Raw genomic sequence first — 24,982 nt, 5'->3', positions numbered from 1 at the left:
CACAAACAGACGGCTGATGCAGAGACCATGGATTCCCTGCGGATAACGCCACCCAGCATGGCAGCCACGGGGCACTTTCTCAGGACCCCGGGCGCAAGATGTTGTAGTCCAATGGCGCTGGGTATGGTTCTATCTCGGGAGGAAGTGGTGGCATCATATCGGGGTTCATTTCCTGGGCGTGTCCAGCCCCCCCCCCCCCCCGCCTCCTGACGCAGGTCAGGCCTCAGGGCCTTTCTGGGTCTCCCGCAGGAATTTCTCTACCACACAAAACCCAGGAGGAGAGAGTTCTTCATCGGCCTCTCGGACCAGGTGACGGAGGGCCAGTGGTTGTGGGTGGACAACAGCCCCCTCATAAAGTCGCTCAGGTGAGTTCCTGCCCAGGGGCATCTGCCCGGGCTCCCCATCCCCGCCCCGGACTTTCCCACCGGACGTTCATTCTGCTCTTATCCTCAGTCATATTCACTGTCAAAGCCGGGCACAGGGACTCACGCCTGTAATCCCGGCTACTCAGGAGGCTGAGGTCTGAGGATCGCAGTTCAAAGCCAGCCTGGGGTAGGAAAGTCCATGAGAATCTGATCTCCCATGAACCACTGGAAAAAGATGAACGTGACACTGTGGTTCAAGTGGTAGAGCGCCAACCTTGAGTGATAGCACCCAGGCCCTGAGTTCAAGCCCCAGGACCAGCACAAAATAATAATAATTAATAATAATAATAATACTGACGATGATGACGCAGGCTGGAATGCTTACTTCATACGATGGTTGTGAAGCCCAGGGATACACCTGCCCTTTGTCCTGAGTACCAGCCCCATCTCCCCGCCTCTGTCTGGGATTAAAGGCATCTGCCTCTCTTCCTCAGCTTTTGGGATGCTGGCGAACCCAACAATCTAGTTACCGTGGAAGACTGTGCCACCATAAGAGACTCTCCAAACCCCAGGAGGAACTGGAATGATATCCCCTGCTTCTACACCATGCCCCGGGTCTGCGAGATGCCGGAGATCAGTGTCTGGGACTAAGGAAAATCTCTATGTCCAGAAACACGGAGAAGAGCCAGAGGCTCCCGCCTGGCATCCCAGCTACTCAGGAGGCTGAGACTGAGGATTGAGGTTGGAGGCCAGCCCGGGCAGGAAAGTCCATGAGATTCTTATCTCCAAGGAAGCAGCAAAATGCTAGAAATGGAGTTGTGGCTCAAGTGGTAGAGCACCAGCCTTGAGCTGAAGAGCTGAGGGACAGTGCCCAGGCCCTGAGTTCAAGACCCACCACCGACAAACACACATACACACACACACACACACACACACACATGGAGAAGGGACAGGGGCCTGCTGGCGTCCACTACTCAGGACACAGCCAAAGGACGTTGTGGAGTATTCGCTATTCTACTATTAATAAAAATAATAACAATAATAAATCGTTTTCAGTGTTGAATTTAAGACATGCTGAGCCGGTGGCTCACACCTGTAATCCCAGCTACACAGGAGGCTGAGAGCTGAGGATCGTGGAGAAGAAAGTTGGGGTAAGAAAGTCTGCGACACCCTCATCTCCAATGAGCCAGCAAAAGCCAGGAGTGGGGCTGTGGCTCAAGTGGTAGAGCGCCAGCCTGAAATTCAATCCCCAGGACAACCAAAACAAGCCCCACGACCCACACACGCAAAACAAGAAACTGTTATTTCCACCTTTCTTTTCGCTGTCTAACCAACGAACACAACTGCAAATGCTTACAAATGCTGTTCAGCAAGCAAAGTGTGAAAACTGAGTTCATGAAGCTTAATTTATCACAGGGAAAGGAGGGACAGAGGCCGACGTGGCCGCAGTACACGCCATGTGGAAAACGAACTCTACAACTCAAGGCTGGTGCTCTACCACTTAAGCCACAGCGCCACTTCCAGCTTTTTGATAGTTTAATTGGAGATGAGTCTCACAGGAGGGGAAAAGTGGGAGAGAGCGGTCGTGGGGCTTGAACTCTGGGCCTGAGCGCTGTCCCTGAGCTCTTCAGCTGAGCCACAGCGCCACTTCTGGTCTTCTGGGGGTTCACTGGAGATCAGAGTCTCACGGACTTTCCTGCCCGGGCTGGCTTTGAACCACGATCCTCAGATCTCAGCCTCCTGAGTAGCTGGGATTGCAGGCGTGAACCACGGTACCCGGCTGCTTCTTCCTTTCTGTCCGCATCACGAGGACGGTTGCTTAGGTTTCCGGTTGAAAGTTGCTCTGGGTAGCTCACAGATCCTACTTGCCTTCCCCGCACAGGAAAAATTACTCCAGGCCCAACGGTCTTTGTGGTTCACCAGCACCGCACAGTTTCCATCCTGGAAGTGGTTGGGTTTATTCCAGTGCCAGAATCTGATGGAAAGAGAGAAATGGTCGATGATTCGACACAAATCTAGATAATTAAAGATACAGGCCATCGATACAAGTCAGAGAAAATGCATCTGAGATGCAGCTAAGCTATATTGAGAAGTGTTCTTAAGTATAAGTGCTCATGATATCTCAAACACCTAATACCAAAAAGAAAAAGAAAAAAAAAATTAGCCAGGCCCTGGTAGCTCACGCCTGTAATCCCAGCTACTCAGGAAGCTGAAATCTTAGGAGTGTGGTTTGAAGCCAGCCCAAGCAAGAAAGTGCATGAGACTCTTATCTCCAACGAGCCACTAAAAACAAAATAATGCAAGAAGTGGAGCTGTGGCTCAAGTGGTAGAGAGCCAGCGTTGAATAAAAAAACTCAAGAGATGGTACCCAGGCCCTGAGTTCAAGCCCCAGGACCAGCACACACAGACACACGTAAAATAATAAAATAGGGGTGAGTTACAAGGTGAAAGCCCTTTGAAAAAGCAACATACAGGCAAAGAAAAAGTATATATTAGGAAAGTCACAACGAGTTGAACACTAGCAGAGAAAGAACAGAGAGGGAGAAAGACGTCGATTAAGTCAGAAAAGCCTATGAACATGGGTGACAATGGAACAAGGGCCAGAAAGGTCGGATTTGGCAAAGACAGGGGAGAGGCTGGAGGATGGGGGGGAGAGGTGGTGGAGGGGAGGGAGAGGGGGAAGGGGAGGGGGAGGGGGAGGGGTGGGGGAGGGGGGAGAGGGGACGCGGACTGAGATGCCTTTGTACAAATAATTGGTGCTACCTGGGAAAAAAAATAAGAAGAAAAGCAGAACGACACACCTCGGTGAAAATATTACATGGAATAAGAAGGCCGGGCCCAGTGGCTCCCGCCTGTCACCCCAGCTGCTCAGGAGGCTGAGATCTGGGGATCACAGTTCAAAGCCAGCCCGGGCAGGAAACTCTTAATCTCCAATGAGCACCAAAAAGCTAGCCGTGGAGGTGTGGCTCAAGTGGTAGAGCACCAACCAGCTCTGGGTTTGGAAAAGCCAAATGAGAAAGGAAGGAGGCCCTGAGTTAAAGACCTGGGATTGGGGTGCACGCATGTGCACGCACGCCCCACCCCGCCCAGGCCCAGCCTGGGACCCCCCAACCCCGCCTCCACTCACCCCGCGTGTGGGTCGAAGGGGGTCCCGTCCACCCAGCGCCACTGCTGTTCACGCTCCTCATAGATGAGTCCCAGGAAGTACGGAAACCCACTCTGCAAAAACTGCGTGGTGAAGTCCTGTAAGCAACGCACAGGTGTTGGGGAACACGCGTGGGGGCGGGCAGAGGTGGCGGCCTTCCCTGGTGCCCAGCCAGGCCGAGAGGCCCCGGGGCAGCTCTGCTCCCAAGGCGGCCGGCGTTCGAGTCCTGTCCCTCCCTCCCCACACAACCTGCACCAGACTGGATATTTTTTATTTTTTGGTCAGTCGTGAATCTTGAACTCAGGGCCCGGGCGCTGTCCTGTAGCTCTTCAGCTCCAGGCGGGCGCTCTACCACTTGAGCCACAGCACCACCTCTGGTTTTCTGGTGGTTCACTGGAGATCAGAGTCTCACAGACTTTTCCTGCCCGGGCTGGCTTTGAACCTCGAGCCTCAGATCTCAGCCTCCTGAGGAGCTGGGATGACAGGCGGGAGCTACGGAGCCCGGCTTGGATTTTTTTAAGAGATTTTTTTTACATGTGAACTCCTCTCTGATCACTGCTGTGCAGTAAATGAAATCCCATTGTATCAAGAGTCTCCAAGAATGCCTAGTTGTGGGCCATTACCTACAGAGAGAAGAGAAGGAAAGGGAAGAAGAGAGGGGAGAAGGGGGAGGGGGGGAGGGAAAGAGGAGAGAGAGAGGGGAAATGGGAGCGGGGAGGGAAAATAAGGGAAGGAGAGGAAAAGGGAGGGGAGCGAGGAGACAGAGGAGGACAGGAAGAAAGGGAAGGGGCTGGGCGCTGGCTCCCGCTGGTCATCCCAGCTCCTCAGGAGGCCGAGATCTGAGGATCGTAGTTCAAAGCCAGCCCAGGCAGGAAACTCCATGAACCTCTCATCTCCAATGAACCACCAGAAAACCAGAAGTGGCGCCGTGGCTCAAGTGGTAGAGCACCCGCCTGGAGCTGAAGAGCTGAGGGACAGCGCCCAGGCCCAGGGTTCAAGCCCCATGACTGACCAAAGGGAGATGGGAAGGGAAAGAAGGGAAGGAGAAAAGAGGGGAGGAGAGAGGAGGAGGGGAGGGGGGGAAGTGGGAAGGGGAGAGAAGAGGAGAGAGAGTGGAAGAGGAACAGCAAGGGAGGAGAAGAGAAGGAAGAAATGGAGAGGGGGAGGGGAGGAGGGGGAGGGGGAGGGGAGGAGGGGGAGGGGGAGGGGAGGAGGGGGAGGGGAGGAGAGGAAAGCAGAGGAGAGGGAAGGGGGGAGAGGGGAGGGAAGCGGGGAAGGGAGGGGGAGAGGACGGAAGGGAAGGAGACGAAAAGGGAGGGGAGACACTTAGAAGGAGAGGAGAGGAAAAGAGGGGAGGGGAGGGGGGAGAGGTGGGGGGAGGGCAGGGGGAGGGAGGGGAGGAGAGGAAGAGCGGACTCCCCAGGTAAATTAGAGAGAGGCAGGCAAGGCAGGGAGGAAGCACGGAGTCCAGCGCCCTTCTCACCAGCTCGGCCTGGGTGCTGATGGAAGCCAGGTGGGCGCCCATGTTGGAGCAATTCCGCTCACTGTCGGCCCATGAACTGTTGCCGCTCAGGGGAAGGAAGCAGCCCGGCCCCAGGCTCCTCCAGCCCGCGGGGCAGCAGCCCCAGAGCCCGTCCGCGCCTGCGTGGGGGGGGCGGGGAGGAACGGAGGTTTCAGCTGGGATAAACTCACATGTGTTCCATTCCTCGCTGAAATGATATCAGGATTTCCAAAACCACTAGGGCACCCATGGCTCCCGCCTGTCATCCCAGCCACTCAGGAGGCTGAGAGCTGAGGATCAAGGTTCCAAGCCAGCCTGGGCAGGAAAGTCTGTGAGACTCTGATCTCCCATGAGCCACCAGAAAATCAGAGGTGACACTGTGGCTCAAGTGGTAGAGCGCCCGCCTTGAGCTGAAGAGCTGAGGGACAGCGCCCAGGCCCTGAGTTCAAGTCCCACGACTGACAAAAAAAAATCTCTGAAATGACCCACTACGGACAGACCTGAAATCTCATGACTAGGAGATGACATCACCCAGAGTCAGTGTGGACTTCTTTTGCTTCTTTTTTTTTGAAATGCTATTCCTGAGACTTGAACTCAGGACCTGTGCACAGTCCTTTGGCTTTTTCACTCAAAGCTGGTGCTTTACCACTTGAACCACAGCTCCACTCCTGACTTTTGGCTGACGCGTTGGAGTTAAGGGTTCTCACAGATGTTCCTGTCCCCACTGGCTTTGAACCTAGACCTCAGCCTCCTGAGCAGCTGGGATGACAGGCGTGAGCCACCAGTGCCCAGCTTTTGCTGATATATTGTTTTTCTTTTTCTTTTTGCCAGTCCTGGGGCTTGAACTCAGGGCCTGGGCACTGTCCCTGAGCTTCTTTGGCTCAAGGCTGGCGCTCTACCACTTGAGCCACAGCGCCACTTCTGGCTTTTTCTGCGTAGGTGGTGCTGAGGAATCGAACCCATGACCTCATGCATGCGAGGCGAGCGCTCTACCATGGAGCCACCGGCCCAGCCCCATCTTGCTGATGTTTTTAAGTATGCCTATGGATTCCGATGGAAATGGAAAGCAGGAAGCCATTTTCTTCTCTCTGTTACCTGGTTTTTGGGGTCCTGAGTCTTCCCTGGTGCATGTCACCTTCTTATGGTACCCTGGTAACGTGGAAGCTTTCCTCCCACAGCGGAGAAGGCTGTGATGAGTCACTGAGAAAGAGAAGAAAAAAACATAGTTTTGATTTTTTGTCGGTCTTGGGGCTTGAACTCAGGGCCTGGGCGCTGTCCCTCAGCTCTTGTGCTCAAGGCTAGTGCTCCACCACAGCACCACGTCTGGCTTTTTGCTGGTTCATTGGAGATCAGAGTCTCACAGACTTTCCCGCCCCAGCTGGCTTCCAACCGAGATCCTCCTATCTCGGCCTCCTGAGTAGCTGGGATTACAGGCGTGAGCACCCATGCCCGGACTATAGCTGGGAGTTATAATCAGGGCCATTGAACCCATTGTCCACTGACATGTGGGGGGAAGTGGGGAGAGGTATCCACAGGACTAAGTCAACGTTCTGATGAGCGGCTGGGGAAGTCATTCGAGAAGATTCTCCAGAACTTACCCAACACATTCGCAGCAAAACAGCCCGTGAGGAGCAGGCTGAGGAGGGCTGCGCAGGCCCAGGGGAGCCTCGGAGAGGAACGGGTGTCTGTGGGTACAAAAGGCAAACACGAACCGGTTCTCCTCTTTCCTGTGGGGGGGCGGGGGGCAAACACACAGCACAGAGAACCCAGAGTCAAAGAAGCAAAGCCCTGGCTACCACATCAACATGGGAGGGAGGGAATGAGAGGGAAAGAGGGAATCGGGCTGGGCGGGTGGCTCTGTGGTAGAGCACTCGCCTCGCATGCATGAGGCCCTGGGTTCGATTCCTCAGCACCACAGAAGCAGAAAAAAGCCGGAAGGGTGCTGTGGTTCAAGTGGTAGAGCGCCAGCCTTGAGCTGAAGGGCTGAGGGACAGCGCCCAGGCCCTGAGTTCAAGCCCAGAACTAGAAATAATAATAATAATAATAATAATAGCTGTACTGTCCGTTTGTAGAGTTCATAAGCTTTATACGCCATGCTAATGAGGTGAGATTGTGTTTGTGACTTTAGCTGAGTTTCAGTATCCCGCAACACTGTGAAATTTATGTAATCACTTAGTCTCAATAAAGGGGGGAAAAAAGAAAAAAAATGTATATATATATATCCACATCCAAGTCTGCGGCTGATAACTCACGCCTGTAATCCCAGCGACTCAGAAGGCTGAGATCTGAGGATCAGGGTTCAAAGCCAGCCCAGGGCAGACTCATCTGTAATGATCTACCAAAAACAAAACCAGCTGTGGATCAAAGTAGTAGAGCAGAAAAGCTCAGGGACAGCACCCAGGCCCTGAGTTCAAGTCCCAGGACTGACACACACACACACACACACATACACATATTTAAACTGAATTAAAATTATTAAGGCAGAAGAAGAGGAAAAAACTCACCTTTCTCCGACATTTCTTCCTTCCCCATTGTGTATTTTCCTCTCTTGGTACCAAATTTGCCAAAGCCCTCTTCTTCTGGAGGAAATATGTATTCAGAAATGCTTGACACAATAAAAGGTCTTGTTTCTTCTGGTGATGTTACAGTGTTAACAGCAGCGCGGACAGTGAACTCAAAAGGAGAAGTCTTCTCAGAGACTGGGGCTTCCTTTGATTCACACTGGCAGTTGGGGCGAAGAAGAGAAGAAGAAGAAAAGGGAAATTGAGAAAGCAACATTCAACACTAGCCCATGGAACATTCCAGAAGTAGGGTGTGTCATGACAAAGTGTCTCAATTTTCTCGGCATCCATTTAGCCAAAATGTCTGGCCACTGCCCTAAAAGAATCATGACGTCTAAGAAAAATGGAACGAACATCCCACTCATCATTTCTATTCTAAGAGGAGATCATAGCCCAGTACTGGTGGCTCACACCTGTAATCCCAGCTACTCAGGAGGCTGCAATCTGAGGATCATGGGTTCAAAGCCAGCCCGGGCTGGTGAGTCTGAGACTCCTATCTCCAACGAACCACCAGAAAACTGGAAGTGGAAATGTGGCTCAAAGTGGTAGAAAGCCATCCCATGAGTAAAAAAGCCAAGGAAGAGTTCAAGGAGTCAAGTTCAAGCCCCAGCATTGGTGTGCATGCAAGTGTGCACACGCACACACACACACACACGCACACACACACGCACACACACACACACAGAGGTAGAAAAGAGGAGGGTTGACCAATTTGTCAAGACTCTAAGGGCAAATTTAAATAAGAAGTCATAACTTGGTAGCACAAAGTAATTTTCATTTCGATGATTAACTAGAATCCCTTAACTACATAAAAATCCAAGAGTTCACAATGAATGAAGAAGGAAATCATGTACGTCACATCCAGAGCACATAAATACTGTAAGCTGCAGCTGGCCCGGGGGGGGGGGGGGGGGCTGCGGGAGCCCCAGAGACACAGGGGGCCGCTTGCAGATCACCAGGTACCGGTTTGCAGAACAGCGGATCGCCAGGGACAGAGAAACCTACCAGCCGGGAGTCTGCACGAGGATCCCACCCCACCCCTCACTCTCCACCCGAGCAGAGAGGCTCCATCCCGCCAAAGCCGCTGGGCACCAGCAGCGCGACAAAGGGACCTGTCTGCAGACCACCCCCCGATCGCGATCGCAACGACCCGGTGGGGCTGCCCGGGCCCCAGAGACACCGCGAAGAAGCTGCCTGGGCGTGGACACTTTTGACCCCACAGCTTCGACAGAGGCAGAGACAGAAAAGAATCACACAGAGCCACCACCGCCCAACCCAGCCCGCAACCACCCCAACTGAACTCGGATTGCAACAACAACTGACGACCTACACCACACAGAAACAACCAGCTCCAGGGTGGGTACCCCACAGGGGAAGTGTATGCCTCAAGGGAGACCAGAGCTGGAGGGAATCCCCAGACCCTGACCTAGACTCCCTACCCCAACACCCGGACCACAGGACCCACTAAAACTGGGAAATGTTTGATAGCTCCACCAGCCCGTGGAGCACACTCAGCTGGCCAGGCTAGAGCAAGAGCACCCCTGGAAGGGAGCTTAAATGCCCAAGCCAGGAACAGCGCCCCTGGGTCAAGACTACCAACAGTAGAAGAAATTTGAACTGTGTCCCCCAGGCTGTATAACCTAGGTGGTATACACATCAGCACAGGCCTAACGAGTGCGCTCCAGGCTGCATAACCTAGGTGGTATACACATCAGCACAGGCCTAACAAGCGCGCTCCAGGCGGGGGCCGGAACCAGGCCCGGGGATCCGGCACCTGAACAACACAACCAACTCCTCCCAACTGAAGTAAAAAGCTGAGCATACGCCTCAACAGAGGGGAGAAAACCAGGAAACAACACTCCCCCGGGAAGCACGCCTGTGACAACAAAAGACCTGGAGGCCCAGGACAAGAGAAGCCCAAACCCCATCAAAACTCCACCCATATACCCTAGACTGGGAATTGGGCAACACAGGCTGCCAGCACCTGATAGTAAGCAGGAGCTCAGACTGTTAAGGCGGCTCAGCAATAGAGTGATAGTCTTGGATGTGTGAGGCCCTGGATCTGATTCCTCAGCATCACAAAAGCAAAAAGGGTCAGAAGTGGTGCTGTGGCTCAAACGGTAGGGTGCCAGCCTTGAGCTGAAAAGCTGAGGGACAGCACCCAAACCTAGAGTTCAAGCCCACAACCAGCCCAAAACAAACAAACAAAAACACATCAGGAGCCCATAGCAGACTCCAGCATTTGGGAGAGTGCATCCAGAGCATCTGATCTTCACAAGAGCACCCGTAGGAGCAAACACAAGCAGTCTAGGCTGCTCAACCCTTCCAAAGGCGGGAACTGCCAGCAATCTACAGCAGAGAGCTGAGAATCCTAAGTAAGTCAGAATAGCAGCTGGAAATAGGCTCCCAACAGAACCCAGATCAGGCACAGACTCTCTCTACCAATACAGAATCAGCAACCAAGCAAAGACAGACACACCAAAACAAAATTGAAGAGCAGTCTCCTGAACCTCCATGCGAAAATCACAGAGAAAAATCACAAGGTTTACTACCACCCAGGACAGCAAGCCCACCTCAAAAGCCAGCAGCCACGCAGGGGAGAGCCCCAGTGGGAGCAAAGCAGGAATGGAAGACAAAGGCTACTTCCAAGGGTTGCTGGAGGCAATGACTCAAGAAATAAAGCGAGAAATTGATCAGAAATTGGAAGAGCACAAGGATGAACTATCCAAAGAGATACAGGGTATCAAACAAGAGATGCATGCAAAAATAGAAGCTGCACAAACCTCAGTAAGAAGTGAGATAAATGCCAAATTAGAGGTAATGCATACCTCATTGAGAGGTGAGATCAGTACTCTGAGAACCAACATTGAATCCATAAAGGGATCCATTTCCTCCATGCAAACCACAATAGAAGCCACGGTCAACAGAGTGAATGAAATGGAAGGTAGAGTGTCAGATACAGAAGACAGAATACACCAACTGGACCAAAAAGTGACAGATATGGAAAAATCACTCAAATTAAACCAAAGGGAAATTCAAGAGCAAGCAGATAATGCTAAAAAATTTAACCTTCGCATAATTGGAGTGGACGAAGGTGAGGAATTCCAGAGCAAGGGAATGCAACACCTATTTAACAATATAATCAATGAAAATTTTCCCCACCTCAAAAACGACCATCTTAACTACATCACAAAAGCTTATCGAACACCCAACAAGCAAGACCCAGGAGAAACACTTCTAGACACATTATAGTAAAAATGATAGATCTGAATAATAAGGAAACAATCTTGCATGCAGCAAAAATGAAGGAGCTATACTACAATGGGAAAAAAATTATAATCACTGCAGATCTCTCCACACAAACAATGAATGCAAGAAAAGCCTGGGAAAGCACCATACGAGCCCTGAGAGCCAATAACTGCCAACCCAGACTGATATGCCCGGCAAAGCTAGCATTCACATTCGATGGAGAACTGAAAACTTTTAATAGCAAAGAAAAACTAAATGAATACATAAACATTAAGCCAGCATTACAAAGAATTCTAAGAGGGGGGACACAACCTGAAGAAAGCAGCCAGGAACTGGGGCCTGCCCCAAACAGGCGTTACTCAAAGTCTAACTGAGCAAGCACAGGAGGAAAGGAAAAAAGAAAAACTTAGGAAAACGGAATGGCAGGGACAACAATGCATCTCTCTATACTTTCTCTTAATATAAATGGGCTGAATTCGCCAATTAAAAGAAAACGAACTGAGGACTGGATCAGAAAACAAGACCCATCCATCTGTTGCCTTCAGGAGACCCACCTCTCAGCCAAACATACAAACAAACTCAGAGTGAAGGGGTGGAAAAGGATCTACCAATCAAACGCCCCCAGTAAGAAAGCAGGTGTAGCTATCCTGATATCTGACAAAATAAACTTTTCATTAAAATCAGTACAGAAAGACAAGGACGGACACTACATATTAATAAAGGGAACAATCCAAGAGGAGGATATTACCATCATCAACTTATATGCCCCAAATATTGGTGCACCCAGATATGTCAAACAAATGCTCTCAAACTTACAGAATAAAATAGATCCCAATACGATAATACAGGAGACTTTAACACACCACTCTCACCAAAGGACAGGTCTACCAACCAGAGGATTGGCAAAGAAGCTACCGAATTAAGAGAGGCCATACTTCAAGCGGAATTAACTGACATCTACCGAGTATTTCACCCTAAAACAACACAGTACACATTCTTCTCAGCAGCTCACGGAACTTTCTCCAAAATAGACCATATCATAGTTCATGCAAGGAACTTAAGCAAATACAAAGGGATCCACATAATCCCCTGTATCCTATCTGACCACAGTGGAATCAAGCTAGCTCTCAATAACAAAGCATACCGCAGAAATTTCTCTAATACATGGAAATTGAACAGCACACTCCTTAACAAGGCCTGTATAACAGAAGAGATCAGAGAAGAAATAAAGCATTTCCTACAACTCAATGAAAATGAAAACACCTCACAAAGAAACTTGTGGGACACAGCAAAAGCAGTCCTGAGGGGCAAATTTATTGCCCTCAGTGCCCACATCAAGAGAATGGAGACAGACCAAGGAAATAATCTCATGTGGCAATTAAAACAGCTAGAAAAACAAGAAAAAATGGGACCTAAAGCTACTAGACGAAGCCAGATAACCAAATTAAAAGCAGAGATTAACCAATTAGAAAATCAGAAAATCATAACCAAAATAAACCAAACAAAAAGCTGGCTCTTTGAAAAAAATAAACAAAATTGATGGCCCATTGGCTAGATTAATTAAAAAAAGAAGAGAGGAAACCCATATTAATAGGATTAGGGATGCCACGGGAAACATCACAACACGTACCCAAGATATCCAAACAATTCTAACAGACTACTTTCAAAAGCTATACTCTCTAAAGGAAGAAAATCGGGCAGAAATGGATGCATTTTTAGAGAAATACAAGTTGCCCAAAATGAGCAAAGAAGAAGTTAACCAATTAAATAAGCCAGTATCCTATAATGAGATACAGGAAGCTATCAAAAGTCTTCCAACAAAAAAAAAGTCCAGGACCAGATGGATTCATAGCAGAATTCTATAAGACCTTTAAACAAGAACTAATACCCATACTCCTCAAGCTCTTCAGAGAAACAGAGAAGGAGGGAGATATCCCAAACTCATTCTACAAAGCCAATATCACACTCATCCCCAAACCAGGCAAAGACCCAACCAAAAAGGAGAATTACAGGCCAATCTCCTTGATGAACACAGATGCAAAGATCCTTAACAAGATTCTAGCTAACAGAATCCACAAACACATAAAAAAATAATTCACTATGACCAGGTAGGCTTCATCCCAGAGACACAGGGATGGTTTAACATACGTAAGTCAATAAATGTAATCCAACATATCAACAGAGCCAAGGTCAAGAATCACATGATTATCGCCACAGATGCAGAAAAGGCCTTTGACAAAATTCAACATTCATTCATGCTAAAAGCTCTGGAGAAAATAGGAATAGAAGGAACATTTCTAAAAACAATAAAAGCCATTTATGACAGACCAATAGCCAATATTATACTTAATGGGGAAAAGCTACAACCAATTCTCCTAAAATCAGGAACAAGGCAAGGATGCCCACTGTCTCCACTCCTCTTCAATATAGTCCTGGAACCCTTAGCCAGGGCAATAAGGCAAGAAAAAGACATTAAAGGGATCCGCATGGGGAAAGAAGAAGTTAAACTATCCCTTTTTGCAGACGACATGATACTATACCTCCACAATCCCAAAAACTCCATCCCCAAACTCTTAGAAATCATAAATCACTTCGGCAAAATAGCAGGATACAAAATAAACCCACAAAAATCAGTTGCCTTCCTGTACACTGATAATGTACAGGAAGAGAGGGAAATAAAGGGAGCAACCCCATTCACAATAACCTCCCAAAAAATAAAATATTTAGGAATTAACCTAACCAAAGATATAAAAGAACTATTTAATGAGAACTATAAAAAGTTAAAGAAAGAAATTGCAGAAGACACTAGGAAATGGAAAGACCTCCCATGCTCCTGGATAGGCCGACTTAATATAGTAAAGATGATAATACTTCCAAAACTAATATACAAATTCAACGCAATTCCTATTAAAATCCCAATGACGTACATCACTGAAATACAGAAAACAGTCCAAAAATTCATATGGAACAACAAAAGACCTAGAATAGCCAAAACAATTCTAGGGGAGAAAGACAATATGGGAGGGCTATCCATGCCGAACTTCAAACTCTACTACAGAGCTATAATAACAAAGACAGCATGGTACTGGCACAAAAACAGACCCGAAGACCAATGGAACAGAATAGAAGATCCAGAAATAAATCCACAGGCCTACAGCCAGCTGATATTCGACAAAGGAGCCAAAGACATACAATGGAAGAAACACAGCCTCTTCAACCGCTGGTGCTGGGAAAACTGGGCAGCCACATGCAGAAAACTAAAAGTGGACCCCAGCCTATCACCATGTACGAACATCAACTCAAAATGGATTAAAGACCTTAACATTAAACCTGAATCTCTGAAACTACTGCAGGACAGAGTAGGAGAGACACTTGAACTAATAGGCACAGGAAGGAACTTCCTGAACAGAGTCCCAGGGTCACAACAAGTTGGAGAGAGACTCGACAAATGGGACTACCTTAAAATAAAAAGCTTCTGCACAGATAAAGCTATCGCAACCAAGCTAGAAAGACAACCAACTAATTGGGAAAAAATATTTACCAGCAATATATCAGACAAGGGGTTAACATCCTGTATATACAGGGAACTCAAGAAACTAATCCCTCCCAAACCTAACAAACTAATTACTAAATGGGCAAGGGAACTAAAGAGAGACTTCTCAAATGAAGAAATAAAAATGGCAAAGAAACACATGAGGAAATGTTCATCATCCCTGGTGGTGAAGGAAATGCAAATAAAGACAACCCTGAGATACCACCTTACCCCAGTCAGAATGTCCCACATCCACAAATCAGCCAACGACAAATGCTGGAGGGGATGTGGAGAAAGAGGAACGCTATTACACTGCTAGTGGGAATGTACACTTATACAACCACTTTGGAAAGCAGTCTGGAGGGTCCTTAGAAAGCTAAAGATTGACCTCCCTTACGACCCAGTCATACCACTTCTAGGCATCTACCCTGAACAACAGGAACCAATATACAAGGACACGTGCACCTCCATGTTTATTGCAGCACTGTTCGCAATAGCTAGGATATGGAAACAACCTAGATGCCCCACCACAGATGAATGGATCCAAAAATTGTGGTATCTATACACAATGGAATACTATGCAGCCATTAGAAATGACAAAATAATGGCATTTGCAGGGAAATGGATGGAGCTAGAAGGAATCATGTTGAGCGAGGTAAGCCAAGAACGAAGAGACAAACAGTACATGGTCTCCCTGATAAGTGGATGATGAATCCAAAATGTTAGGTGATATGACAAAACTAACAGGACTTAAGAAACAAAGAACTCCCACTCATCTGGTTGAACCACTACCAAATATCCCCATGCTGCTGATCACATATATGGTATATAACGTGTGAGCACCATTATATATTACAGACTGTGATAGACAATTTGCTCCAGGAAAGTTAGAATGAACTTGTGACTTTAAATGAGCATCATTATCCCACAATACTGTGAATTTCTGGAAATTATGTAATCACTTAATCACAATCAAAAAAAAAAAAAGAACCTCGTGGAAGGGAGGGAGGGAGGGGATGGTAGGGGGAAAACAATGGAGAGGGTAACAATGTTCAAGAGGAAGTGTAGTCATTACCTCACTCATGTAACTGTAACCCTCTGTATAGTATCTTTACAATAAAAAAAATACTGTAAGCGTTCTCTTTTTGATAGGTTTTCAGGAACAGAATCACTATAATGACCTACATGTGTTAGTGTCTTCTATAAAGAATGGACACAAAGCCAGGCGTCGGTGGCTCCCGCCTGTCATCCCAGCGACTCAGGAGGCTGAGATCTGAGGATCGTGGTTCGAGGCCAGCCTGGGCAGGAAAGTCTGTGAGACTCAGATCTCTGATAAACAACCAGACAACTGGAAGTGGTGCTGTGGCTCAAGTGGCAGAGCACCAGCCTTGAGCTGAAGAGCTGAGGGACAGCGCCCAGGCCCTGAGTTCGAGACCCAACACTGACAAAAAAACAAGAAGGACATGTTGCCACCGAGAGGTAACCAGGTGACATATTTTTTTAAAAACCAAGGCCCTGGACTAACAGGGAAGGGGAAAATATCTACTAATGAAAGACTGCGAGTCATGACCAGGTGAACTAGAAAAGGGACTTATACAAAGATACAGAGAAAGAAAGCAGCATGCGCGGGCAGGCAGGACCTGTGGCAAGCATCCAATGACTCGGTGGAGACCCGCAGCTTCCTCTTTGCAGGAGGAAGAACGTTACTGGGGTGGGAAATGGCTTCCCTGGGGTCAGAAAGGCCAGGAAGTCTCAAAATAGGTACAAAAATCTGTTCTTCCTCAAAACGAGGCTGATCTACCCGACATGAATCAGATTACTTTCTTAAGGCAGTGAGTCATTATTGCCTACATTTCAATGGTCTGCCAATCATCTAACAGTCACTTGTTCAGCGGGAAGCCAGTAGCTCACGCCTGTAATCCCAGCTACTCAGGAAGCTGAAAGCGGAGGATCGTGATGGAAAGCCAGCCCGGGGAAGAAATGTCTGTGAGACTCTTTTACTCTAGTGACTCAACAAAAAGTTGGAAGTGGGGTACTGGGACTCAAGTGGCAGAGTGCTAGCCTTGAACAAAAGGTCCAGGGGCAGTGCCTAGGACCTGAGTTCAAGTCCTAGGACTGGCATAAAAACAAAGAAGAAAAAGAAATAAGGAAAGAGAGAGAGAGAGATAGAGAGAAAGAAAGAAAGAGAGAAAGGAAAGAAAGAAAGAAAGAAAGAAAGAAAGAAAGAAAGAAAGAAAGAAAGAAAGAAGAAAGAAAGAAAGAAAGAAAGAAAGAAAGAAAGAAAGAAAGAAAGAAAGAGGGAGGGAGGGAGGGAGGAAGGAAGGAAGGAAGGAAGGAAGGAAGGAAGGAAGGAAGGAGGGAAGGAAGGAAGGGAAGGAGGGAAGGGAAGGAGGGAGGGAGGGAAGGAGGGAGACTTATTGAGTCTATGTATCTGTATGCAGTTTCTGTTATTTCTTTTGCTGTTGATTTCTCATTTAATTCCATTGTGGTAAAAATACAGGACGTGGCTGGGCGGTGGTGGCTCACACCTGTCATCCCAGCTACTCAGGAGGCTGAGATCTGAGGATCTCAGTTCAAAGCCAACCCGGGCAGGAGAGTCCGTGAGACTCTGATCTCCAATGAACCACCAGAAAACCAGAAATGGCGCTGTGGCTCAAAGTGGTAGAGCACCAGCCTGGAGCTGAATTGCTGAGGGACAGCGCCCAGGCCCTGAGTTCAAGCCCCACAACCAACAAAAACATAAATAAAGAATAAAAATCTTTCTGTGTTCTGGGACGTAGTTGCATTTTGGAGAAAGTTCCAGAAGATGCCCAGGGGTGAGGTCCATGTGAAGTCGAATCTCAGAGAATTCTGCAATTTCTTGGTTGGTTGGGTTTTCGTCCTCCTTTCCTTTAACCTAGGAGTAAGAGTGGGGTATGGAGGCCCACAACTATTAACGTGTTGGTGTCTCTCCGGGCTTCTATACACTGTCGTGTTGTTTTGTGGAATTAGAGATGGAGATGGCTGACAGGTAGAATCCTCTCGGTGAATTTTCCCATAATGCATTGATGGATGAAGTCACCATCTTGGTCTGGCTAGTGGTATTCGTGTCAGGATGCTTCCTTCTGGCTTTTACTTTCTTACAATCTTTTTGTTTTTCCTTTCCATTGAAGCTTGGGCCAGTGAGGTTGCATTTCTGGGAGGCAACAAATGATTGTGTATGTGTGTGTGTGTTTATGTGTGTGTGAGGACTTGAACTCAGGGCCTGGGCGCTGTCCCTCAGCTCTTCAGCTCAAAGCTGGTGCTCTACCACTTGAGCCACAGCACCACTTCTGGCTTTTTTCTGCTCATGTGGTGCTGAGGAATCGAACCCAGGGCCTCATGCATGCAAGGCAAGCGCTCTACCACTGAGCCACCTTCCCAGCCCCCTGGATTGGATTTCTTTCTTTCTTTCCTTTCTTCTTTGTATTTATTTCTATTTATTCTTTCTTTTCTGTATTATCCCATTCCAGATTGTGTGTTTGGTACTGCTTCTTTTTCTATTTATTTACTTATTTAACCTTGAGCTAACATCCGCACCTGAGGATCGAACAGTTTGATTGGTTTTCTCTGACCTTCATCAAGTCTCTTTATTTGACACATGCAGGCAAATGGCTAGACCTAACTTAGAACTCCTGGACTTTAGGTCTGAAGGCTGAAAACTGAGTGTCACTAATACACTAGGTAGGAAAGCCCAGCAAGGACTTCTATTCTTTGAGTAGATTCAAGGACTCTATTCAGATTCTTCATGGCTGTGGGACTTGAACTCAGGACCTGGGCACTGTCCTTGAGACTCTGTGCTCCAGGCTAGCGCTCTACCACTTAAGCCACAGTGCCACTGCCCAGCTCTTTGGGAGTAGATTATTGGAGATTAATCTCACAGACTTTCCTGCCCAAGCAGGCTTCGAACATCAATCCTCAAATCTCAGCCTTCTGAGTAGCTGGGATTACAGGCAGGATTGCAGTGCCCAGCAAGTAATATTGTTATATTTTATATAATGAGAATATTAGGATCATTATTATAAGCAATTGGATCTATCTGACTTGTGCAGTGAAGCACAGTTCACAGTGTGTAACTTCAGAGACTAAATCACTTAATCACACTCCAGCCTTCATTTCTCCATTTGAGTCACAGTATCGCAGGAGGTGGCTGCCATCTTGTAAGGAAGCACAAGTTGCCTGGTGGGGCTTTCCATGTGGGTGGATGCTGAGGTCTCCTAGCAACAGCCAATGCCAGGCTGTCAGCCGTGTGACTGACCACGATCTGCTCCTATCAGATGAGCCCAGTTCTAGCTGAAAAAGGAACCCTGAGAAATGATGACTGTATAAATCTTAGGCAGACACCAATGGCTCCGCTTGTCATCCCAGCTACTCAGAAGGTTGAGATCTGAGGATGGCGGTTCAAAGCCAGCCTGGGCAGGAAAGTCTGTGAGACTCTGATCTCCAATAAACCACCAGAAAACTGGAAGCGGCGCTGTGGCTCAAGTGGTAGAGCGCCCGCCTTGAGCTGAAGAGCTGAGGGACAGCACCCAGGCCCTGAGTTCAAGTCCCAGGACCAGCACATACACACACATAAAGACAGAAATAATTCCTCCACGAATGGTGATGGAGAAGAAAGTTGGGGTGGGGGGTAGAATGGAGGCGAGTTAAGGGGGAGAGTAAATATCCCAATGATTGCTCTTTTATCACCGAACATCTCACATCTGGAAGCACTTTTTTTTCTTCTTTGTAGCAGTCCTGGGACTTGAACTCGAGTTCAAAGTCAGCCCAGGCAGCTAATTCTGAGACTCTTTTAGTTTGTTTGTTTTCCTTGCCTGTCCTGGAGCTTGAACTCTGAGCCTGAGCTCCTTTTGGTCAAGGCTCTACCACAACGAATTTGGCTTTTACTGTGATTAATTGGCGATAAGAGTCTCATGGACTTACTTGCCCGGGCTGGCTTTGAACCCGGATCCTCAGATCTCAGCCTCCTGAGTAGCTGGGATGACAGGCGGGAGCCACTGGGGCCCGGCCTGAGAGATTCTTATTTCCAATTAAGCAGCCAGAGGCCCTAATGCATGGCTCCTGCAGTAGAGAACCAATGTAGAATGAGAAAAAGCCAAGGAAGAGAGGAGGCATCGAGTTCAAGTCCCGGTACTGGGACACACACACACACACACACACACACACACACACACACACACACACACACACACACACACACACACACACACACACACACCTTGACAAAAACCATGACCATTTTTACACTAACCATCAACACTCAGAAAATGAAAATGAAACAATCAAATAAAATAAGATCCTGAGAAACAAACTGATCCAAGGAAGCAAAAATCACTGGCCCTGGCAAAACCACACGACCCTGGGGCAGGGAATCAAACACCATGTTCAATGCCGGGCGCCGGTGCTCACGCCTGCCATCCCAGCTCCTCAGGAGGCTGAGATCTGAGGATTGCAGTTCAAAGCCAGCCCAGGCAGGAAAGTCCCTGAGAGTGTTTATCTCTACTGAACCAGCCAAAAGCCAGATACGGCGCCGTGGCTCAAGTGGTAGAGCACCAGCCCTTGAGCAAAAGCTCAGGGACGGCGCCCAGGCCCTGAGTTCAAGGCTCAGGACTGGCACCAAGTTAAAACACTTGCCCATCTGTGTGACCCTGTCCAACTCCGAGGACCCGGGGGTGGCGGGGTGACCGGGGGAGGGGGGCAGGGGGGCGGGGTGACCGGGGGAGGGGGTGACCGGGGCGGCACAGGCCTGCTCAGCCTCCTGTGTGGATCACAGCAGGCAGCGCCCAGCCCGCACCAGCCACGCCTGCACACGCGGACACACACGCAGCAGGACAGACAGCGCTGCAGACAGGGGACCCACCTCCTACCTGCTCCTCCCTCCCTCCTTCCATCCCTCCCTCCCTCCTCCTATCCCTCCCTCCCTCCTTCCATCCCTCCCTCCCTCCTTCCGTCCCCTCTTCCTTCTCTTCCTCCCTCCCTCCTTCCTTCCCATCCTTCCATCCCTTTCTCCTCCCCCCTCCTTCCAGCCCTTCCTCCCTCTCTCCCTCCCTTCCTTCCTCTTTCTTCCTCCCTCCCGTCTTCCCTCTTTCCTTCCTTAGCTTCCTTCCTCCCTCCTTCCCTTCCTTCCTCCTCCCTCTCTCCTTCCCTCAATTTTCCCCTCCCTCCTTCGCTCCCTCCCTCCCTCCTTCCCTCCCTCCTTCCCTTCTTCCTTCTCTTCCTCCCTCCCTCCTTCCTTCCCATCCTTCCATCCCTTTCTCCTCCCTCCCTCCTTCCTTCTCTCCCTTCTTCCCTCCCTCCCTCCTTCTTTCCTCCTTTCCTCCCTCCTTCCTTCCCTTTCTCCCTCCTCCCTCCCTACCTTCCCTCCCTTTCTCTCTCCTTCCTTTCCTCCTTCCCTTCCTTCCTTCCTTTCCTCCCTCTTTCCCTCCATTCCTCCCTCCCTCCCTTCTTCCTTCCTCTTTCCTTCTTTCATTCCATCTTTCTTTCCTTCTCTTTTTCCTTCCATCCTCCCTTCCTTCCTTCCTTCCTCCTTTAGTCCATCCTTCCATCCTTGCTTCTTTCTTTCCCACTCTCGCTCCTTCCTTTCTTCCTTCCATCTATCCTTCCTTCCATTTTTCCTTCCTTCCTTCTTTCTTTCCATCCTTTCTTCCTTCCATCCTCTCTTCCTTGTTTCTCCATCCTTCTTTCTTTGCTTCCTTCCATCTTTCCTTCTTTCCTTCCTTCCTTCCTTTTTCCATTCTTCCTTTCCTTCTGCTTGTCCATCCTTCCTTCCCTCCCTCCTTCCTTCCTTCCCTCCCTCCTTCCTTCCTTCCTTCCCTCCCTCCTTCCTTCTTTCCTTCCTTCACTTTCCTCCATCCTCTTTCTCTTCGCTCTCTCCTCTCTCCTCTTTTTGATTCCTCTCTCTATCACTCTTTCTCTCTTCTCGTTCCCCTTTTTGCTCTTTCTTCTCTCCTTTTTCATTCTCTCTCTCCCCCTATTTATTTTTCAGTGGTAACTAGGATTGGACCTTGCACTCCAGGCCGACACCTGCTGTACACGTGGGCCGCGGTGCCCGCTGCTTTTCGCCCCATGTAACGTCCGGGGCCCTGACCTTGGCCTGGGCTTCACCTGAACCGTGATCCTCCTATTGACAGTTCCCGTGCGGCTTCGATCGCAGGCACACACTGCTGCTTTGGCTTGCTCACATGGGGTCTTCACAAGTCTTTTTCCAGCCGGACGCCGGTGGCTCCCGCCTGTCATCCCAGCTACTCAGGAGGCTGAGATCTGAGGATCGCGGTTCAAAGCCAGCCCGGGCAGGAAAGTCTGAGATTCTCATCTCCAAGGAACCACCAGAAAACCAGAAGTGGCGCTGTGGCTCAAGTGGTCGAGCGCCCGCCTGGAGCTGAAGAGCTGAGGGACAGCGCCCAGGCCCAGAGTTCAAGCCCCATGATGGACAAAATTTCTTTAAAAAAAAAATTTATTTGCTAGCAATATCTGAAGCCTGATATGAAAATCCTTGTTGTTGCTTGTTTTGTCAGTTGTGGGTCTTGAACTCTGGGCCTGGGCGCTGTCCCTCAGCTCTTCAGCTCAAGGCTGGCGCTCTACCACTTGAGCCACAGTGCCACTTCCGGCTTTTTTCTGCTTATGTGATGCTGAGGAATCGAACCCAGGGCCTCATGCATGCGAGGCGAGCACTCTACCACTGAGCCACCTGCCCAGGCCTGATATGAAAATTCTTAAAGACACCCAAGCAGAAATTCTCTCCCTTCATGCTCTCTCCCTCCTCCGTCTCTCTCTCTCTGTCTCTGTCTCTTTCTCTCATCTTTTCTTTCTCACATGAAATAACCAAAGAGAACTCTTTTCTCCCTCTCTCTCTCTCACACACACACTCCAGGCCTCATGTCAATCCTAACGTGTTGCTGGAAGACAGAAAAGTCTAGAAAACACAGGGGATCTGACCCGTGGCGCTGGTCCCCTCGCTGAGACAGGAGGGGCTTGAATGGTACGCGTGTAGTCCCGGCAGCGCTCCGTCAGCGCGGTCTCTGGGGGACTGGTGAGTCACTGTGGGAACGGGGGCGTCTCCATCCCCTTCCAGAACACCTGGCCGGCTTCCTCCTCCTGCCTCCTCCTCCCCAGGCAAGGCCCAGGCTGGCCGCGCCCGGCTCTACTGGCCTTCCCTTATCTTTTTTATTTTTGTGCCAGTCCTGGGACTCGAACTCGGGGCCTGGGCGCTGTGTCTGAGCTCTTTTGCTCAAAGCGGGCGCTCTACCACCTGAGCCACAGCGCCACTTCTGGTTTTCTGGTGGTTCCTGGGAGATCAGAGTCTCACGGACTTTCCTGCCCAGGCTGGCTTTGAACCCTGATCCTCAGATCTCAGCCTCCTGGGGAGCTGGGATGGCAGGCGGGAGCCGCGGGCGCCTGGCTGACAGCTATTTGTTGGGTCACTGCAGGCATCAACTGTATTTGAGTTAATTGAAGCAAGAACATAGATTATGTTGATTTTGTTCTAAGTATTCCTGATGGCAAGTAGTTAACACAGAAACTTCTGAGAAGAGGAACAATCAAAAGGAAGAGTTTAGGGGTTGGGCAGGTGGCTCAGTGGTAGAGCGCTCGCCTGGCATGCATGAAGCCCTGGGTTCGATTCCTCAGCACCACAGACACAGAAAAATCAGGAAGTGGCTCTCTGCCAGACAGACAGACACCAGCCCTCACCAACCAGACAGAAGACAAGCCAGGCACCCCAAGACACCAGAGCAAGGAAGAAACCCAGCCATACCACCCTACGGCCGAGCCTGGTGGCTCACGCCTGTAATCCCAGCGACTCAGGAGGCTGAGATCCGAGGATTGGAAGCCAGCCTGGGCAGGAAGGTCTGTGAGACTCTTCTCCCCGAGGAGCCAGCAAAACAGCCGACGTGGAGGTGTGGCTCACGCGGTAGAGCACCAGGCTTGAGTGGAAATAGCTCAGGGACAGCGCCCAGGTCGTGAGTTCGAGACCCTTCATCAACGCAACCTTCTTCCCAAACCATTTCCCCCAGGCCCCACATCCATTTATCTTCTTGAGTTGTCTGTTTGGGTTTTCTTTTTCCTCTTTCCTTACTATAGTTTAAGGTGTATATTCCACCTCAGAGACCCTACTTTCTACTAAACACACACACACACACACACACACACACACACACACACACACACACACACACACACACACACACACACACACACACACACACACACACAGCAAAATCCCAGTAGATCTTGAATATTTCCTGTCTTCGTTCATCCAGGACTTCCAGATCGAGAAGCAGGAAGTGTTCCTTCCATGGTCAGTGAATCTATTCTCATCCCCGCTCTCTCCCGGTCCATCTCTCCCTCTTCCTCCCCCGCACCAAGAGACATCATCTCACCTCATCTACCACGTCACCTAGCACTGCCTTTATCTCCGGAAATCACCACAGCAAGGCTTACCTCCGCCTTGAGCTTGACTCTCTGGCACCATTCTGTAGTTCGGGGTTCCCAAGAAATTCTCCTGTCTTCCTGAGGGTGGCACCCGCAGTCTGGACCAACCAACACAACGCAGTCTGATTGGCTCACGAGACCGCCCAGGCTAACTATGGAATAAATGACAAAAGAAGCCAAGTTGCCAGCGATTTAAAGAGGAGAGCTGAAAGAGGAAATTGAGAAAGTTCCTTACCTTGTTCCTGAAAACTCCAACCATTCCCCCCCTTCATCCCTAACGTGTTCATTCCTACTCGTCCTGCTGGGAAAGAGAATGCTGTATGGACTCAGAAAGGACAGATTGGGCCAGGCACCATGGCACACACCTGTAATCCCAGCTACTCAGGACGCTGAGATCTGAAGATAGTGATTTCCAGCCAACCTGGGCAGGAAAGACGCCAGGAGACTCATCCCCAGTCAACCATTTGAAAATCAGAAGTGGCTGGGCAGGTGGCTCAGTGGTAGAGCGCTCGCCTAGCATGCATGAAGCCCTGGGTTCGAGTCCTCAGCTCCACAGACACAGAAAAAGCCAGAAGTGGCGCTGTGGCTCAAGCGGTAGAGTGCTAGCCTTGAGCTGAAGAGCTGAGGGACAGCGCCCAGGCCCAGAGTTCAAGCCCCACAAGAAGAAGAAAGAGAAAAGGAGGGGAGAAAAGAAGGAAAGAAGGGAGGAAGGGAGGAAAAGAGGGAGGGAGGGAAGGAGGGAGGGAGGGGGAGAAGAAAGGAAATTCTATGCAAGAATTTCTTTCTGAGCTTTATACTTTCATATTGCTTTTTTCCTCTTTTTATTGTACATTTTCAGTCTAGGCAAGAAATAGTTCATTTGGCTTGTCATTTGATTAGACAATGTTTAATGGGCATGTTTCTTGTGAAGAAAATTGAAGGTATGTGGCATTAAAACCACCATCAAACAGTGAAGGAACAGATAATCCTTGTCAATTCAATGTGGCCACGTGACTGAAGCTGGGCACCAGCGCTCACACCTGTAATCCCAGCTACTCCGGAGGCTGAGATCTGAGGATCAAGGCTGAAGGCCAGGAGGCTGAGATCTGAGGATCAAGGTTGAAGGCCATCCTGGGCAGGAAAAGTCGGTGAGACTCTGATCTCCAATGAACCACCAGAAAACCAGAAGTGGTGCTGTGGCTC

The 24,982-nt window shown here is 49.3% G+C and overlaps 2 protein-coding genes across 2 annotated transcripts in view; one reads left to right on the top strand and one right to left on the bottom strand.

The window, feature by feature from the left end:
* The window catches only part of LOC138803646 (C-type lectin domain family 4 member E-like), a 7,020-nt gene extending 5,626 nt beyond the window's left edge, over positions 1–1,394 (top strand). Inside the window, exons 5-6 of the mRNA XM_069987694.1 lie at positions 250–365; positions 860–1,394. Coding sequence (XP_069843795.1) covers positions 250–365; positions 860–1,016 — 273 coding nt within the window. The 3' untranslated portion in view covers positions 1,017–1,394. The remainder of the gene's footprint in view (positions 1–249; positions 366–859) is intronic.
* Positions 1,395–1,583: 189 nt separating this feature from the next.
* LOC138803645 (C-type lectin domain family 4 member D-like) lies at positions 1,584–23,847 on the bottom strand. Its single transcript, XM_069987693.1, has 7 exons — positions 23,810–23,847; positions 7,516–7,732; positions 6,610–6,696; positions 6,107–6,211; positions 4,994–5,151; positions 3,493–3,608; positions 1,584–2,340 (listed from the first exon to the last, which is right to left on the bottom strand). The coding sequence occupies exons 2-7, from the start codon at positions 7,541–7,543 to the stop codon at positions 2,169–2,171; spliced, it is 666 nt and encodes a 221-aa protein (XP_069843794.1). The 5' UTR covers positions 7,544–7,732; positions 23,810–23,847; the 3' UTR covers positions 1,584–2,168.
* Between the last annotated feature and the right edge of the window lie 1,135 nt (positions 23,848–24,982).

The sequence above is a fragment of the Dipodomys merriami genome, unplaced genomic scaffold, assembly GCF_024711535.1.
Source record: "Dipodomys merriami isolate MVZ:Mamm:240054 unplaced genomic scaffold, mDipMer1.0.p SCAF_345, whole genome shotgun sequence".
NCBI lineage: Eukaryota > Metazoa > Chordata > Mammalia > Rodentia > Heteromyidae > Dipodomys > Dipodomys merriami.
Note: the sequence above shows the minus strand (reverse complement) of the source record. Positions and strands in the feature narration are given on the sequence as shown.